Below are 20,311 nucleotides of genomic sequence, written 5' to 3' on the forward strand. Positions count from 1 at the left end.
GGAAAAACACCGCCGACCATCCCGCGGTGTCAGAGCTCCATGCCTGAAGTACAGATCAGACGGAAAACTGTTCGGCGAGCTCTGTTTTCGTTGGACGTCAGGAAGTCGAGCGGGCCGGATGGCATTTCTCCAATAGTGCTTAGAACGTGTGCCCCTGAGTTGACGCCGGTGCTGACGCGTTTATTCCGGCACTCTTATTCAAAAGGCGTAGTCCCTGACTCATGGAAGTCAGCCCTTGTCCATCCGATCCAAAAAAAAGGAGACATTTCGGATCCGGCAAAATACAAGCCTATTACTATTAACTCCCTACTCTCCAAAATCATGGAGAGCATAATTAACCACCAGCTCTTGGTATACCTTGAGGGTCACCAGTTGATCAACGACCGGCAGTACGGCTTTCGCCAATGTCGGTCGACTGGCGATCTTCTGGTATAACTAACACATAGATGGGCGGCGGCTATTGAAAGCAAGGGGAAGGCCTGGCCGTTGGCCTGGATATAGCGAAGGCCTATGATCGTGTATGGCACAAGGCGCTTCTCTCAAAACTTCCATCGTTTGGGCTTCCCGAGAGCTTATGCAAGTGGACCTCCAGCTTCCTCACTGGGCGCAGCATACAGGTCATTGTCGACGGTTACTGCTCGAACCCCAAGCCCGTGAACGCAGGAGTGCCCCAAGGCTGTGGCTTGGCTTCGAAGAAGCTGGGCGTCATTAATAGAGCACAGCAATACTTCAAGCCGGACCACATTCTAGCGCTCTACAAAGCGCAGGTCCGGCCACACATGGAGTATTGCTGTCATCTCTGGTCTGGCGCACCCCAGTATCAGCTCGATCCTATTGAACGCGTGCAACGCAGAGCAGCTCGAACGGTCGGGGACCTAGTGCTCTGTGAACAGCTGGATCACTTGGCGTTGCGTAGAGACGTCGCGCTTCATTGTGTGTCTTCTACCGCATTTATCACGGGGAGTGTTCCGAAGAAATGTTTGATCTGATTCCTGCCGCCGAATTCCACCTTCGCACGACACGCTACAAGTTAGGATATCATCCCCACTATCTGGGTGTGTGCCCTCCACAGTGCGGTTTTCAAGAAGCTTTCGTCCTCGTACTACAAAGCTGTGGAATGAGCTTCCTTGTGCGGTGTTTCCGGGACGATTCGACATGGATACCTTAAAAAAAAAACGCGTACACCGTCCTTAAAGGCCGGCAACGCTCTTGTGATTCCTCTGGTGTTGCAAGAGAATGTGGGCGGCGGTGATCACTTAACACCAGGTGGCCAGTACGCTCGTTTGTCCTCCTATTCCATAAAAATTGTTGATCAGGTCAGGATAAGTAAAAAAAAAGCCAAAAGAAACTTATAAAACAAATTTAATAAGGTTTAGCGTCACTGTAGGCATCTTTTGGTTAATTTGTTTAACTCTCCGTCGAGACACTAACGATTAATGTAATATATTATATATGCCTTATGAACGTAAGCAGTTCGCGTTATTTGCGAAAAATAGGTTAAAAATTTTCATGAGTTTGTTATATTTTTATGTATTTTTGACAAAAAAATTATTTGAATAAAAAACATTTAACTTTCAAGGAATTATCAGTGCCAAGGAAAGAATCTGTACTTTTTCATTACAAAATTTTTAAACAGCAAATTTTGTCACAAAAGACTTAATTTTTGACACCAGTTTGAATCTAATACAAAAAGAAACCATGTTTGGTCAATTCCCTTTAATTCATTTTTTTTATTCAAAATATATTCAAAATCACTTATTGAACTCAATTTGAATTTACTTGAAAATTGTTCGATTAAATCGCTCCATTTGAAACCATAAGAATTTCTTTGAAATGTTTACAACTGGCAAAAATATCGGAAAATTTAAAGTGGAACTTCCTCGAGGCTGTGCTGCGTCACATGATAATGCAGACAATTATAAAATGTGTATTACACGACCAAAAGCGATTGACCATTTAAATCTATATATATAAAAATAAATTGCTGTTCGCTAAAACTCGAGAACGGCTGGACCGATTTGGCTAATTTTGGTCTTGAATTATTTGTGAAAGTCCAGAGAAGGTTTAAAAGGTGAATAAATAGGTAAATGCTGCTAAATTAAATAAAAACAACAAATTTGTTTTTCCTTTGATGTGTCCATACATAATTTCTATGAGAGAATTTATTGACGCACGGTTTGACAGTTCTGCTGTGAAACAATTTCATTACGACAGCTGCTGCAGGGTGCATATTTTACGAAATAATTCTTGATGTTATGAAATATTATTGACAAATTAATATATAAACATTATTTTATTTATTATATACAGAACAACGTCGGTCGGGTCAACTAGTAAGATATAAAATTAATCAAAAACCACTTTCATATCCTTTGCTCACAAATGATTTATTTGATGCACGAACTCTGTGAGGACAGAAATAGAACTAAATATTTATATAGAAGTGTTTAAATTTTTGCACTTATTAGTTAAAGAATTACTAGGCGTGGAATGCAATAAATAACATAATTTAATTCTTATTACTTAACACTACGGCTAACAGTTCACTGTCCGCAATATTCTGAAACAATAAAACTTTATTATACAATGTGTTATTTTCAAAATGATATCGCTTACTTCTGGGATTAATAATTATACGAATTATATTTGCAATCAAAATTTATGAACGATGCGGGACTCGAAACCACGCTTCTTGGGTTCCGTCCGGGCGCTCCTACCAACTTACTCGAGCGGTTGGCTCAGTTGACAGAACGAGTCTGGCATCGTTCATAGATTTTGGTTACAAATAACTTTATTATACAAAAAGTATTTCGCAAAGTATAAATAAATAGTTATAGTGACATAAAAAATCGGCTGCATGTAAAATATTGCTTAGAATGTCCAATTTCTGCTGTGGTTAAAAAATATTTTTTAAATTGAATTATGAACAAATCGAAAAAATTTACGCTCGAATATTGATCAAAGATAATCAGAAAAAAATACTAAAAGATGTTAATAATCAACGTATTTTATTCACGAAGTATTTTGACACTCAGCTGTCAATCACATTTTTTTTTAAATAAATATCTTATTGATGTTGGTCCCAAATTAGGTTCCGTAGTCATTTATTTTTTATAAATTAAAATAATACCATATGAAAAGTACTTGTTTTGGTTGGTAAGTTAGTAATAATTGTTATAATTATGCGTATAAGACAGTGCCTGAAAACGTGATCTGGAAAGGTGTCGAAACGTCGGGTTAACTAAAATAATAATAAAAATTGAACTTTTAAGCAAAAATACAATGTATAAACACAGTTACAATTACACGCGTTTTAATCATTTAAAATTGTTTCATTTAAAATTGTTTTATTTAAATATGTAACACTCGCGTTAAACAAAGAAAATACTATAATTATGAAGATGAATACTTGAATGGTACATAATGAAACTGAGAAATAATTGGACGTAATTCTAGAAAAACGTTCCAAACCACAATCACGTCGAAATTGAGTTAAGAACACAAAACTGGTCACGTGATTCACATTAAGGGTCTGACAAGAAATTGTAGCCCTACTGGCACTCTTTAAATGACATCATGACTTAGTAGCCCAACCCACATGTATGAAACACACTAATATTTATAACACTTTAAACACGAATCCCTTAAAATGTGATGTTTGTGGCTTGGAACGTTTTTCAGTAACTACGTCCAATTTTACTTTTAGAACAGTAGAAGACTCAACTGAGCAAGGTATGGAGTGACAATAATATTAGCAATAGAACTGAAATACTCCTTGTTTTCTTGTCTACCTCATACGGCGCAGAGACATGGTCTTTCAAGGCCGCAGATAGACAGAGAATAAACACTCTTGAAATGTGGTGTTGGTTTCGTATGCTCCGAATACCATGGACGGCACTTCGCACAAACATCTGCATCTTAAAACAGCTTAAGATGGAGGATGCTCAGCATCTGTACATGGTCTGCTTACAGCGCATCGTGAGATACTTTGGCCTTTTGCACGCAGAGGAGCCGACAACCTTGAGCGTTTGATGGTGACGAGATTAATAAAACTCCGTAGTCCTAAACGGTGGTCGTATCAAATCTCCGAAAATCTGAAGATGGAGACAGCTCGTTGATCAATTGAATGTTGAATGAAAAACACACGATCCTCAGCAGTGAGGAAACGACTAAGATGACGAATAGTACCAGTAGGGGGCTCCTTTGCACCGGATGCCTATTTCTGCCGTGAAGCAGTAATGTAGCATTACTGTGTTTCGGTCTGAAGGGCGCCGTAGTTAGTGAGATTACTGGGCAAATGAGACTTGACATCTTATGTCACAAGGTGACGAGCTTAATTGTAGTACCGCTCAGAATTTTGGGATTTTCAAAAATCCTGCTTCCCATCAGCTGAACGTCCTGCTCGTCTCACCCCGTATCTTCATAAGAAAAAAGCGTCGCACATAGTATATTTAGATACTTTGACCATGTTGCACGCGGAGGAGCCCACAACCTTGAGCGTTTGATGGTAACGATAGTCCTAAACGGTGGTCGTATCAAATCTTAAAAAATCTGAAGATTCCTATATGCGGCGTTTTCCACCAGGCGAAGGAACGAAACCGATGGAGACAGCTCGTTGACACGATCCTCAGCAGTGAGGAAACGACTAAGAAGAAGAATACTACCAGTAGTTTTACTGGCGACCAATGTAGTACCGTCTAGAAGATTGTTGCATCACTTTACATATTATATTGTAATAGAAATGATTTGTAAAACAATGAAAATGTCAATCTTGATTTAAAAGAGTGGCAATGAGTTTCTTGCTACTCCTTCTCATTAGCTCAACCCTTTACGAAGTGGCAGTAGATTCAATAAGATTTTTTTTTGACATTCATTAGTGTCATTTCCGTGACCCACATGAATAAAGTGATTTTGAATTTAGAAGAGCATATCTTACCCTGACGCTCCGTCACTGGTGACCGCAGAGCTTGCCGGCAGACTGAACACCAGAGGCGCGTAGTTCTGCAGCCAATAGGTGGTGACGGCCGCTAGGACGGTCGCAAACACGCCCGTAATGGCCGCCAACCTGGCGCCCGCGCCGCTCGAACTCACAAACACTCGCACCCACATCGTCTGCCACACAGACTCCGTCCACGTTGAATATTCACCGGATGTGAAGTTGTAATCTGCAATATTGACATTTTTCACACACATAATATTGATATATATATTGACACAATTATCCTGCCCAAAACTAGGCATAGCCTGTACTGTACTATGGGTACAAGACAACGATACATATAATATAAAATAGTAATACTTAAACATCCATAAATACATATAAACATCCATTGACTCGGAAACAAATATTCATATTCATCATATAAATGATTACCTACCGGGATTCGAACCCGGGACCTCAAGCTCATTAGGCAGGGCCACTAACCACTGGGCTAAAGGCGTTTATATATTATGTTGTTAATGACGATAACATAATATCTATATATATTTCTATGGGCTGGAAATATTTCGCAGTTGTTGTAAGTGTCATGTTCGCAGGTAGACTGCTCAGACGGTTCACTCATAGGCAACAATTCTTCTTAATTTCGTAGTTGAAAATTTTCTCGGGTCTTGTTGTAAAAAAACATATACATCGTCTCACTAAAGACTTACTAACTCGACTTATACGAGTAGTAGGCATAATAAGTTTATGTTTGTTCCTGTTGTTAACATTATGGTTATGACGGTTTCTAGAAAATTATTGACTTATGTGCTTATATACAAACATAGCATTATCAAGAATATATTGAGATGCAACAGTTAAAATGGCCGAAGTCCATATTAAAAAATGTCCATAACATAAGTATTTTAAAACAACATACTTTATCTTATATCTTTAAACAAGCAATTCTTGTATATATATAATCTGAATCTCGGAAACGGCTCCAACGATTTTCATAAAATTTAGTATGCAGGGGATTTCGGGGGTGATAAATCGATCTAGCTAGGTTTGAATTTAAAAAAAATGGTTTTATCCATGTTTGAATGAGAAACAGCTACAATAACATTAGAATACAAAGGTAAATTTCGCCACTATATACAAGACTATTATAGCTCAGATGGGACATTGGGTGATCCGGAAAGCAGATCACCCCGGTTCGATTCCAGAAGTCCTATTATTTTTTTTTGTTCAAGTTTTGTACATTCTTAAAAATCCGAGCAAGGCTCGGTTGTCCGGATATTTTCCTTAATTCGTAAACTCAAATCTTATCTAATATCTAAAAAAATCTATAAATCAAACATCTTGTGGGAATTTCATGAATTTTAATATATTCCATTTAGATGATTATATTGATGTTTCATATGTACTAAGATTCAGACTTTACAAAAATTCAGATTGTACTTTGTGTACAAGACAATGATATATTTAATACAATATACTCACTTAAACATACATAAATACTCCATCCATGACTCGGAATCAAACATTCATATTCATCATAATATACACAGAGATATACTGTGAGAAAGACTAGCATAATTAAAGATATATAATTGAAATAAAATATTAAAAAGTAATAATAATTAATACCTGTTTTAACAAACGCTGGACTGACAGCTTGACTAAAGTTCATTGTTGTCTGTATACAAACGCCTTTGTGGTCCCATCCTTTTAAATAGTATTGTGAATAGTTCTGCAAACATATTGAAACTTATCACGCTAAAATAATTAAATACAGTATCTTACTTTTTATTTTTTGTGAACAGTTTGCAGTTAGCATGTTTTGAGGCATAATTCATGCGACAATCCAAAGATCGAAGTGATCGGATACATGAAAACGTTATTGTACATACGCGCCATCTTTGTGACGTCATAGTGATGGCAGATACTTAAGAAATTTTCTAGTTAATCGTTAGCCGGGAGTTTTCTAGTTAATATAGTGGTAGGCTAAAAGCACAACCCTTACGGTTGTACACACGAGAACCCCTTGCCACTGTTCACATGGTACCGTCCTCCACTAATAACACTGCACCGAAACAAAAGAACACTGAAAATGCCGTACTAAGCTTCAAGTATTGGCCTGTTATTCGCGACGTGCAGAGTGCGTGTTTCCACGCAAACGGCCCTGGGATCAAGTCCTTCTTGAAAGTATACTTTTTAGTCGACTATTCTGGCCCCGTGCCTTTGCTCAACTTGAATTTGAGTCAAATAAATGTAGATATGAATTCGAAGAGACTGTTTTTTTATCACTGTGTTTTGGTCTCAATTGCACCCTAGCTAGTGAAATTACTGGGCAAATGACATTAAACATCTTAAATCTGGCGCACCCCAGTATCAGCTCGATCCATTTGATCGCGTGCAACGCAGAGCAGCTCGAATTGTCGGGGACCTAGCGCTCTGTGAACGGCTGGATCATTTGGCGTTGCGTAGAGACGTCGCTTCATTGTGTGTCTTCTACCGCATTTATCACGGGGAGTGTTTCGAAGAGCTGTTCAACCTGATTCCTGCCGCCGAATTTCACCTTCGTACGACACGCCACAAGTTACGATATCATCCCCACCATCTGGATGTGTGGCGGTCCTCCACTGTGCGGTTTTCAAGGAGCTTTCTTCCTCGCACTACGAAGCAGTGGAATGAGCTTCCTTGTGCGGTGTTTCCGGGACGATACGACATGGGTACCTTCAAGAAAAGCGCGTACACCTTCCTTAAAGGCCGGCAACGCTCCTGTGATTCCTCTGGTGTTGCAAGAGAGTGTGGGCGGCGGTGATCACTTAACACCAGGTGACCCGTACGCTCGTTTGTTCTTCTATTCCATAAAAAAAAAGTCTCAAGGTGACACAGAAGAGAAGCACACTTGTAGTGCCGTTCACAATTTTTGGGTTTTTCAAGAATCCTGTTGTGTTGTAACGGGCAGTGCGTATGAATTATCATGAGCTGAACGTCCTGCTCGTCTTGTTCCTTATTGTTCATAAAAAAAAAATTTAAAGAATGTACCGTATCGTTCAGCGCGTTGCACGCCTCGCTGCTGATGTTCCGGTGTGTGCCCGTTAGCAGCGCCAGCAGGTGTCCGGCGTAGAGGGCGGGCCGGGTCGCCCACGTGGACACGCCCACATACAGCGGCGCCGCCTTCTCCACCGAAGACTCCTCGCCGTTGCTGGCGTAGTCCGCCGCTATGAGCAGCCGGCACGACTGGCTTTGAAGGAAACAATGGAGCAATTCGTCCACCTGCGATTACAGTACATTGAATAAACAAAAATTTAATCATTTACATTTAATAATTCTTGCAAGCCGAATTAAAACCACTTCGGTTTTAATTTATATGTTACTGCAGATTAAACTGTAAACTGTTTAGATTTTTAAGAGCGACATCTCAAGTAAATTCCGTAATATGCAATTATTGGAGTTAAACAACTGTAAGTCCAGAGGATCTAGTCCGCACACCTAAGAGTTGAATAAGGCATACCAAAATGTCTGTTGATGCGTCACTCGGACGGTTGACTCAGTTGGTAATAGCGCTCGGACAGAACCCGAGAGACGTGATTTCAAGTCCCGCATCGTCCATGAATATCAGAACAATTTATGTTTGTATAAAATAAAATGATGATTGATTACCAGGTGAGCAGAAGTCTCCAGCGAGCCGTTGTATGCGACACCCGTGACCTGTTCGTACAATGTCTGCGCTAGCACGGTCGCCACCTTCGCTATTTTCACTTGCGCTTCGTTCTCAGTCATGTTTCCATCAGCTATCAACTCTTCTGTAGTCCTAACTGTAATTAATACAATCTGTCAATCATCGCAGAAGATTTCGGAAGTTGTTGTAAGAGCGGGTTCACATGATTCGATTTGCGTTCGTCAGAATCTGAACCATTGAGATATGAAGTATACTATACTTATATACATAATCATAACAATGAGTACTATACTGGCAAATACAAAATCGACACAAACTTATTGAAATCATTTTATTTCTTTACTACTAATAAAAAATGTAATGCATCTTAAGAGATGGACAATATTCTCTGTTTTCATGACGACCTTGTGCGAACTTCTCCATAATAATGCAAGTTTTAGGAGGTAGCTTTGGGTTGATTCCCTTGTAGTAATTTATTTTCTCAAAATTAATTCCTAAAGAATTATTTTTCATGTTAATTAAATCACCACCATATTAATTCCTTTACATTACATGATTACTGATATAATAATAATAATAAATATAATAGTGTATATGTTTGCATTTAAATAAATGAAGTGTGGTTACATGACCACCGCTCAGTGCACGGCTCTTTCGTTAGTTGAGCGCAAGCGCCAACAGGTGTGTGTGTCAGCCATCCTTCTTCCCACTTCTGCGGCCCGCGATTAGCATCTAATTCTAATAATGACCGTTGGGTGCAAATTTGTGCACACTGAGCAGTGCCCTTCTGCCATAAATTTTATTACAAGAATTAACAAAGAGTATTCAGTTGATGTAGTTATCTAGTGACTTGTGTTTTTAAATTTTTAACTTCACGCTCAGAAAATTGAAAATTTTATAAAATTCGGGATGTTATTGGTTTTACTAGGTATTAGTATCTAGTAGTATAAGAAATGACATCAAAAAGAATTCTAAAGGAATCAATTTTGAGAAAATAAATGCCTTTTATGCCTTTTACTTAGTTTTTAACGTTAACGTTTTAAGGTCCTAGAAAGCTTTCCTGACTATTCCCGCGTTGGTGTCCGCACGTCTGTATGTATTTGTGTGTGTGTATGTGTGTGTATGTGTGTGTGTGTGTGTGTGCGCGCGTGTGTGTAAATCTCTTATAAATTTTGAAGGGCTCAACCGATTTCGTCACGGTTGGCACCATTCGAATTCATTCATTCGGGCTTAACCAAACTTAGATTTTGAATACAATTCGGACCGGTAGATTTTATGAAATTTAAAAAAACTATGTACAATTTTTTTGTGGTGTTTTTTTTGAAATAACTTATAAACGGCTTTACCGATCGATTCCAAAAAATCAACATAAGTTAACGTAAAAAAGCTACGTTGATCGCTACTAAGCTGGTCAAAATCGGTTGGTTCGTTCGTGAGTTATCTTTGACGAATGAAAACCGAAAAAAGTGTTTTTCGGAATTAGTTTGAAATTCAGTGTTCAATCAATTGAAACTCAAAGATTCTTTTTAAGGCTTCAAAAAACTGCGGATGCTGCAAAACGCAAGAAAATCCGTTCATTCATTAACTAAAATGTTATTGCCGTTTGAAAATTCAAAAAAGAGGGTTTTACTAAACTTTTATCAGATATGATCTATTCAAAATATGTACTCTGATTTTTAATTTCTGATCAAATATATGATCTGAGTTTTTTTTTATAAAGACCTCAAAAACAATTAACAGCTAACTCTTTGAGCTCGAATGGCTCAAAATAACACAATTATTATTTATACTATATTATAAACGGTAATTGAATGCCAGACGTGATGTGCGAAATTTTTCACCTCTATGTAATTTGTCAAACAGTTTAACACTATACTTACACACTCCATCACTGCCGATGCTGATGTTATGATAATTGTACACAATATTGTGAAAATCATCAAGGGCCGACTCGTAGTACATGTTGGTGAACGTCTGCTTGTGATCGGTCAACAGTACTTCGGGAAGCAGCCCGCTCTGAGTGGCATTTGTGAGGATCCGACGGAAGGAATGAAGCGAGGACGGTGGCAGATTTGTAGTTAGCTCCGGTTCTAGGTACGTCATGTTTCTTTTACCGAATAACTGATCCATTTTAGCTAGGAATACAGTGACCTGTTAAAGAAATTGCTTGTAAACTACATCAAGTCAACAAGTATTACATTTTAGTACGGCGGTATAAAAATATATAAACAACTACAAATGTATTAAGTTACTTTAACTTTGAACAAGAAGCACAGTTTCTGATAACAGGATGATCCTGCAGTCACAAGCAGCGCATGGACCAGCCATCGCCTCCCTCGACCATATTTAGGGGAAGTCTAGCCCCACGATTCTTTATTTCTCAAGTTTGAAAAAAAACTGATACCGATACTTAAATCTCACCTTTCTACATAGCCGGACCTATAGTTGGTACAATTAATCTTAAGTGACTGGATCAAAAGCCTAGTATAATTTTCATTGAGGCCGTATCGTGCTATGAAAACGTAGATGCCGCTTCGCAGTATTTTCTGATTTGTCTTCAATTATTAAAAAAAAAACTGAGTGCAGCAGTGGCGTTGTCCCTAGTAAAAAGCAGACTAAGGTCTCCTGTTTTCTCTGGTGGATATTTGTTTTTAGGGCAGACGAGCCCAGAGTTCACCTAACGCCAAGTGATGACCGCCACCCATTCTCTTTTACAGCACCAGAACAAACACAAGAGCCATGTCGTATCATCTTGGAAACATTCACAAGTAGGTTTATTTCATACTAATGGTTATACATTGGAGAAAGTTGGTTCTAACCCACTTTGAAACATTCTAACTTATAGTCAATGTTTACAAAAAATCTTGACAAACCTCTGAAGGCAATTCGCTGTACGGTGCAAAAGCGTGCAGGGGCCAGGATGTGTTGTCCTTGAACAGTTGCAGGGAACCCCCGAGCTGTCCGATCTCTATGTGCAGCTTAATGTCAGCTGGTGAGAGCGGACTGACAGCTGGCCACGCCCCTCGACTCAGATCGTACGCGACGCGCTGCGACCCGATGTAGTCGAATGATTCACCGTTGAATAGTGTCCAAAGCACATTACGATCTGTAATTCATATTGCCTTAATAATTTATTTGTCCTTGTTATTTTTATTATGACAATAAGGGACGATTCTTGAAAAAACCCAAAAAATCTGAGCAGCACTACAATTGCGCTCGTTACTTCGAGACATAAGATGTTAAGTATCATTTGCCCAGTAATTTCACTAGCTACGGTGACTTTCAGACCGAAACACAATAATGCTTACACATTACTGCTTCACGCCAGAAACTCTCTACTCTAACCCCTCATTTTACATAATATCAAAGAATATGTAATAGTACAAGTACAAATGTCTCAGTCCGCAAAATCAATTAAAGAAATGGGGACCCTTGCGGCCATACAATAAGGTTTAATTCAGATCGCACAGTGCTATTGACCTACAACTTCAACTAGAAGTTGCCTCTCTTTCTAACGCGTGACTCTTACCTCTTCTGACGACATTAGGGTTGTCTTCTTATCTAAAACTGTACCTACCTAATATAAGGTCATCTTATAAAAATAGCTCTGTTTTTTCTATAATATAAATAGGTCTGAAATCGTAGTTTTAAATCAATATTCTTTCGTTGACAAGCCTACATTAGTAGCAGATAGTAATGTGTGCGTTTTAAGACCACGACATAGTCAAACCAACTTAGTATAGGAAATAAATTGGTTGCAATCATAGATGATAATTTCATTATAATAACAATCACTTTAAATTAAATTGTTTCACTCGATTGTTTCAATGACACTGAATATGCTTCACATTATTTATGTTTCTCCACTTTTAAAAATTTGTCGGACCGGTGAAGTAGGTGACAAATGTAGCTTGCGCGTGCGTCACTGTTCGCTTGTGAGTCCTTACTGGACAGCCTTTCTGTAGAGGCCGCCGTACGTACTTACGATTTCGATACCTACGCAGTGAGACAGGCCTGATAATATGAACAAATCTAATTAATTAACTCTTTATATTCGTTTCTCACCGTAGAGTTTTGCATCTGTATCAGGGATCATTTGTGACAATGTGACAGCTGACACAATCAATGTTGCCATTCCAACCACTGCACTAGCTGCACCAGGTGCAATACCTGAAATCATTTAGTATATTATAGTAAACAAAATATAATCTAAATTTGGTAAATAAAGTAATACCTTACCATCAAAGAGGGAAGCTGAATCAATTCTGGCTGTTACCAGTGTAACTGGCATGCTTTTCGTTTCGTTCTGTTAAAAAACAAAATAAAGATACACGTTTATTTTTATTACTTTTTATCGTGTCGTTGGTAGGCCTCCCACAAGATGGACCGACGATCTGGTCAAGATAGCCAGAATAGGCGTGGCGATCTTGAGATGATACTTTGAATTTTAAGCCCTATTTGTGAAATTAGGAGGGTAGACTGTATAACATCTCTAAAAATAACACCTATTTCTTTGTGCAGTTTTTGTTGCATAAGTAACACAAAAAATAGTCTATGTGCACCCTATGCATATACTTCAATTAGTTCATCAAAGGCGAATCACGCAAAAGGCAAAAAGATGCCAATGCTTTGGTCAATAGTCATCCACGAAGTGAGTGAATCGGTTTATAACTGCATAGTTGTGACAGGGAAATGCTGCTGCTCCCTTAAAGGCTGGCAACGCTCCTGTGATTCCTCTGGTGTTGCAAGAGATTGTGGTCGGCGGTGATCACTTAACAACAAGTGACCCGTACGCTCGTTTGTCCTCCTATTTCATAAAAAAAAAGGGTTATCGCATTCTTAGATGACTTCATCGACACTTGTGCCACTTCAGTTTCCCACTAAAAGTATTTCTCTGGTTATCCAATATTCACATCCAATCCTAGTATTCAATATTAGTGATCATATTAAATGAGATAATTATAACATTTCTCTAACCTGGACACGTGGAAAAAGTGAGTAATACACATTGTAGTCACCCAACGGATCACAAACTTTAGTTGACGTCAAAAATGCTGATGATGCTGACCTAAAAGAAAACATATGAAATTTGAAAAGGACATACAAACATACAGATACTATTACGATATTATACTCGTCGGAGTTCAGTTCTCTTAAAACCATAAAAAATGAAAAAAGTGCCATACAGAAACTTGTGTCTTCTATAGAGTCCCCTCTTGGCAAGGTTGCGAATAGGGTAAAATGGACCTTATCCAATTTAACTTTCAGAAGACTCAAGTTTTGCGCAATGATCACGGAAAAAAGCCCTATTTGTCGTTAAGCTGGCCCACATTCAGGCGCTGTATAAAGCGCAGGTATATATCACATATGGTCTGAAGTCTGATGTACCCCAGTATTTCACCTTCGCACGACACGCCCCAAGTTACGATATCATCCCCACCATCTGGATGTGTGGCGGTCCTCCACAGTGCGGTTTTTAAGGAGCTTTCTTCCTCGCACTACGAAGCAGTGGAATGAGCTTCCTTGTGCGGTGTTTCCGGGACGATACGACATGGGTACCTTCAAGAAAAGCGCGTACACCTTCCTTAAAGGCCGGCAACGCTCCTGTGATTCTTCTGGTGTTGCAGGAGAGTGTGGGCGGCGGTGATCACTTAATTCCAGGTGACTCGTACGCTCGTTTGTCCTCCTATTCCATAAAAAAAAAGTATCAACTCGAACCAATTGACTACGTTCAACTCGAATTGTTCTAGTGGATCCAACGCTATGTGTACGGCTAGATGACTTGGGGTTACGTAGAGAGATCGCATTTATCACGGGTGTTCTGAAGAGCTGAGTGAAATGATTCCTGCCGCCGAATTCCACCTTCGCACGACACGCCACAAATAAGGATATCATCCCTTCTATCTGTATATGTGGCATCCCTCCACAGTGTGCTTTTCAAGGGCCTTCCTTCCACATATAACCAAGCTGTGGATTGAGCATGACATGGGTTCCTTTAAAAAAACGCGTACACCTTTCTAAAATGCCAGCAGCACTCCTGTAATTCTTCTGGTGGTGCAAGAGAATGTGAGCGGCGATCACTTAAAATCATCCCTTCGCTCGTATGTCCTCCTCTTTCATAAAAAAATTCATCAATATTAAAATAAATGGAATAATTTTAAACTCTGTCTAAAAACTGTTAACTAACCTTCTTAGACAGACTGCACTATTAACAGCCGCATACATAAAAGAATTCAACTGGAGAGAGCACAGTGACTTTCCTCTTTGATTATCCTTATCCAGATTAAAGCTGAAAAGATACATTCTCAACATAAGAAACTGGAATAGAAACTACAATTATACATAAATTATAAGATCTGTCAAAAAGATTATAAAAGACGATGATAAACTTGTGTAGACACCAAGCTGTTAAGCGTAGAAGGCGAAAATAAATTTAGAACAAAACAGTAAAGAGAAGCTGTTTTTTATCCTAAACTATACATACAAGAAGTATCTGTTTGTAATATTTAAAAAAAAACTTAAATAAATTTTTAGAATATTTGCATAATTGTTTGTTCTGGCTTATCTCTAAAACACATTTCTTATTGGAAGTATTTTAACTGATTTTCACTGGCAAAAGGTTATCCTATTTTTTTAACAGTAATTAAGAGGGGCACCAGGCTTCTAAAGAAGGATGACATCAGGAAGTGAGGGAGTGTGGCAGCTTGTATATAAATAACATAAACCAAGTTTTGGTTCTGTTTCTGTATAGATACATATCTATCTATCATTCCACAATTTGGCGAGTTAATATCTTCACATGATGACTCTTGTAGAGGCAAAACAAAAAATGAGAGTTTTATGTTGCCAATAAACCCCACTAAAAAAACCCCATTTGTTGTATCACCGCTCTTCGACAACACTTCCCTAAAAGCCTCGCCTAGTATCGGAATACTGGTTCTCGAAATCTCGAGCGATTGCCAATTCCGTGGCCATCTGGAGGGCAAAGCCAAATTGGCTTCAAAGAAACTGGGCGTCATTAATAGAGCACGGCAATACTTGCCGGCCCACTTTCTAGCGCTGTACAAAGCGCAGGTCCGGCCACACATGGAGTATTTCTGTCATCTCTGGTCTGGCGCACCCCAGTATCAGCTCGATCCATTTGACCACGTGCAACGCAGAGCAGCTCGAATTGTCGGGGAATTCCTTGTGCGGTGTTTCCGGGACGATACGACATGGGTACCTTCAAAAAAAGCGCGTACACCTTCCTTAAAGGCCGGCAACGCTCCTGTGATTCCTCTGGTGTTGCAAGAGAGTGTGGGCGGCGGTGATCACTTAACAACAGGTGACCCGTACGCTCGTTTGTCCTCCTATTCCATAAAAAAAAACCCCATTGCTCAGTTGGATGTAAAAGCGTGGGCCATAAGTAGTAAGTTAAGGTAAGCTAGTGAAGTTATTATAAAATTCTAGTTTTGGTATCACAGATAGTAATCAGTTGATTGAAGATTTGATCTGAAACCTATGGAATGAGCTGATTTTTTTTTTTTTTGTAAATTTTGAAGTATAATGAGATTAAGTCCATAATACTGTGTGTTGAGACTCACGATTGGACATAGTGATTGTTGAAAGGGGTTGATGCACACATCCCACACACAGTTTACAGCTGTTATCATTTGCATTAGTATTTAAGGTTAAGGAAGTTATAAAAAAATAGGCAATTTGAATCTCTCCATTTAAAAGTTTTTTACTAGTTTTAGTATCTCATGGTATATTTAGTCACATATTTACTACACATACTATGAAAGTTTTTGTGCAATGTACAATAATCTTAATGACTAGAAGCTGTCATAGAGTTCAACCAGAATATGTTTAATAATACTTTTCCCCTTTTAGAGATACTAATTATTTTCAAGTAGTGTTAAGAATGTATATAATGTCAAAAATCAGTTGTGAACAAAAAAATATCACATGAATTATATAAATAAACTTAATTTTAGTGATTTAAAACTACTTTATTTATTTTCCCATATGTCATCACATTCTCTGTAGCCTATTCTGGTGCAAGGTTTTTTTTAATGCCTTTCTAAATTAAGTCAACTCAGTCTTAATGTATATGCTTCTACGATATAATCCCAAAAAATGTAGAAAACAAATGTATTACGAAATTTAAAAGAATTGTTAAAAACAATAAACGATTTTCTTAATGACACCACAGACTGGGAATAAAGTGAACACCCTCAGGCTCTATAATTATAAATGTTTATTGTATGATATCACATTTTAATCTATATTTTATATTTAAAAAAAGCCCACTGAGTTTCTTGCCCATTCTTCTCAGGTCAGAGGCAGTCTCTTGTGAATGGGATCTCTTTTAATGTTCAATAAGTGATTTTAAATCCTATTTTGAATAAAAATATTTGAATTTGAATTGTCTATTGTCTATTATTATGAAAATATTTAAAATTAACTGAAATTAATTGTACTTATATCCTACAAAATTTAAAGTTAGTTCATTCACACACATTCCATTACATATTTTTGTACCTTTTGTAGCATTTTTCAATTTTCTCAAGCTCATCTGCCTTCTCATATGGAAGAAAGAAAATAGGGAATGGAATATCCGTTCTTAATAAACCAGTTCCCATCTCATTCCAACTAACACCACCCTGTTGGGAAGAGCAGTTACTTCCCGGATAATCATTTGGACACTTTGTTTCTGGGCTGAATGAACTTGGCCTGAAATTTTAATTTACATAATATCTTATTGGATTTGTTCTGTATCAAAATAAATAAAGATCACACTTTTCTGTCAAAATTTAATATTAATAATTTGTGTGAAAGTGTGTCAAAAAAAAAGATGTGGTGTCGTGGGACACCAGGTAGGAACGAAGTTCCTTCAGCTAATGTAGAATCGACACAATTTGTAAAAAAACTACACGAAAGTATTTAGAAAATTCAGTATTTTAGGAAATAATAAAATACATAAAATAAAAAAAAATCGTAATCCAAATTATCAATTAAAATAACAAAATATGTCTCTTTATTTTTGTTTGACAACATAAAATTACATAGAAATAGAAATGACTGTCCCGCCTGTGCACATCTCATTTAACACATAATCTCCTCCAAGCCTGCCGTAAGGAACTTCGTTCCAATAAATAATAGAAAGTAATACATTATCACCTCATTGTGACATTGTCATAGACCAAGATCCCAGCAATAGAAGAATGTTTCTCAATCAATAATCCTATAACACTATTAAAAGTATTGGTGCTGACAACACCAATGTATGGTCCAGCACTTGAGTTGTACACCAGCCATTGTGCATCTGATATATCATTAATCATATGGACAACACCGACTGTTCCATTATCAGAAGCTAAAAAGAAAAACATATTTAATGCCAAAAAGTAACTCTAACTGTTTAAAGGAGAAAAATAATTACTAACAAACTAGTGGAGATGATAGTTACAGTGAAAAATAAACCAAAATCACATATCACATATCAGGTATTTTACACTAGAATCTATACTAATATTATAAAGCTGCAGTGTTTGTTTGTTTGTTTGTTTGAACGCGCTAATCTCTGGTACTACTGGTCCGATTTGAATGATTCTTTCAGTGTTGGGTAGTCCATTTATCGAGGAAGGCTATAGGCTATTTTTTTTTCAAAATTAGGGATCCGTAATAAAATTGCTATTTTGTAACACAAGGTGTAAAATCGAAAAACTATTTTTGCGTGTGCTGCTAAAACTATTGACAATAGAACAAAATGTTGTACAGGCTATAATATAGGCAATATTTTATTACTTATAAAACTATCGCGTGAATAATACTTTATATGGCAAAACAATGTTTGCCAGGTCAGCTATTATCTTATAAATATTGATGTTCACATAAAATCAGTAAGGAAAAAAATTTATTGACCCTTACCATTTTGTATAGAAATAACAGATTTATATATATATCTTAATTTTCTCATTAAACTACTTAAAATTACTGTACATAGAATTGAAAATTTTTACAATTTCATAGAAAAATGAATGAAAAAATGTTGAACTATCCATCATAATATTTTTTTAGTAAATTTAGTTACTTCTGAACATCCTGGCACACTCACAAGGTAGCATGATACTCAACTTTTGGTTTAAATGATAATCGTAACTAAAGTTATCATTCTATATTGTAACTAGGTCTAGTGTTTAAAATTACTCACATGAACATCCTACTTGATGTGTAGCATTTAATCTTCGAAAACATGCTGCACTTCCTTCAATAGATGAATATATTCGTCCATGTAGCCTTTCGCCATTAATTACTAAAATCAACAAAATGTGGACATGAAACGTTAAATGTGCAAGGTGGAAACGTTTATTATTATAAACATAATCTAATCGACTCAATTATGAACATTTTTTTCCTGGAAAACCTATTCTACTTACCTTCAGATATGCCCAATATAAATAATGTCACAGTTATAATAAGATACATAGTGTGTGAATCTTATGCGATAATAAAAGCTTTGCAATGCTCAGGCATCTGCAACTTTACACTTCTTTAATCTTTACTTAATGAAAGTAGGGTAATTCGAATTTTCCCTTATAAATAATTATATTAACTACTTCTAGATGTCGTATATAATTTTCTATCTCATTTCAAATAATTATTAAAACATTTCTTCATCATAAGATATATTTATGTAACTTTATTAATCTATTATTGTGAATATTAAAAGTTAGGTATATTATGAATCAACAATACAACAGCAAGATCGCGTTGTCAAATGTCACTCAAAAGTCAAAACATGCTATTTAAAAAAACAATTTGTGTATTCCTAAAAAAAAGCACGCGGAGATTAGGTACTCCTATGTTACCTTTACCCCGTTTACATTTATTTGAATAAATGTAAAAATATTGTATAATTGTATTGTATACTATTTTATTTGTACGTATACTATTTGTATTGTACGACTCAATATTGTGGCATGGGATTTTATGCCTGCAATAAAGATTATTATTATTATTTTAGTGACTTATATGTACGGATCTTAATACTCTGTGTATAGTGCTAACTGCTAAATCATGCGTAAGCATCATATTAGTCTGTGCTGCTAAATGCAGTGAGCGCGGTTAAATGCCAAGTCATCGACACAGAGTACATTATATAATATAGGTATAGAGTTGTCAGTCAATTTCAAGGCGAAAGCGACATCGCGTGGGAAGTTGATGAAACATTCCTCGGTTATACCTACGTATTCGTAGGTATAATATAAATACCTGTATTATGGTTGTTTTAATTGTAATATTAATTTTACACAGGAATTCCGCCATAAATTTAATGGTAGAATTACTGAAATGTAGATATTAGGAAGTTTGTTAAGTTACAATAAAATAAACATATTATTTCCTTCTTCTTTTATTGAAATACTTCATAGCGAATGTTTGCATTTTAACCTCCTCATCGTGCGTCGAAATTGCGCCTCGAAGTATTTATTGATGGACTGTTCAATTACATATAAATATCATAGTAGATATAGTAAATATCGTGTCAGTCAATTCGGAACTATGCTCTTTGCATTTTTATATGGAAATAAACGGAAATCAGTATATACTCAACACGCAACGAACACCAAACAACAACAATAATGAATAAGCAAAGCGATGGCGGCAAACAAATTAATAAACAACATGGCGATTGGCGGCTACCTACTGTGTAGGCG

At 37.1% G+C, this 20,311-nt stretch overlaps 1 protein-coding gene across 1 annotated transcript; it reads right to left on the bottom strand.

Annotated features, from left to right (window-relative positions):
* Positions 1-1,344: 1,344 nt before the first annotated feature.
* On the bottom strand, positions 1,345-19,341 carry LOC126971365 (nicastrin). The gene is made up of 15 exons (XM_050817657.1): positions 19,034-19,341; positions 18,808-18,909; positions 17,775-17,970; positions 17,136-17,327; positions 14,800-14,901; positions 13,590-13,680; positions 12,852-12,918; positions 12,678-12,782; positions 11,486-11,718; positions 10,493-10,763; positions 8,594-8,748; positions 7,976-8,206; positions 6,572-6,674; positions 4,937-5,165; positions 1,345-2,560 (listed from the first exon to the last, which is right to left on the bottom strand). The coding sequence occupies exons 1-15, from the start codon at positions 19,080-19,082 to the stop codon at positions 2,536-2,538; spliced, it is 2,151 nt and encodes a 716-aa protein (XP_050673614.1). The 5' UTR covers positions 19,083-19,341; the 3' UTR covers positions 1,345-2,535.
* Between the last annotated feature and the right edge of the window lie 970 nt (positions 19,342-20,311).

This window comes from Leptidea sinapis, chromosome 23, assembly GCF_905404315.1.
Source record: "Leptidea sinapis chromosome 23, ilLepSina1.1, whole genome shotgun sequence".
In the NCBI taxonomy this organism is placed as follows: Eukaryota; Metazoa; Arthropoda; class Insecta; order Lepidoptera; family Pieridae; genus Leptidea; species Leptidea sinapis.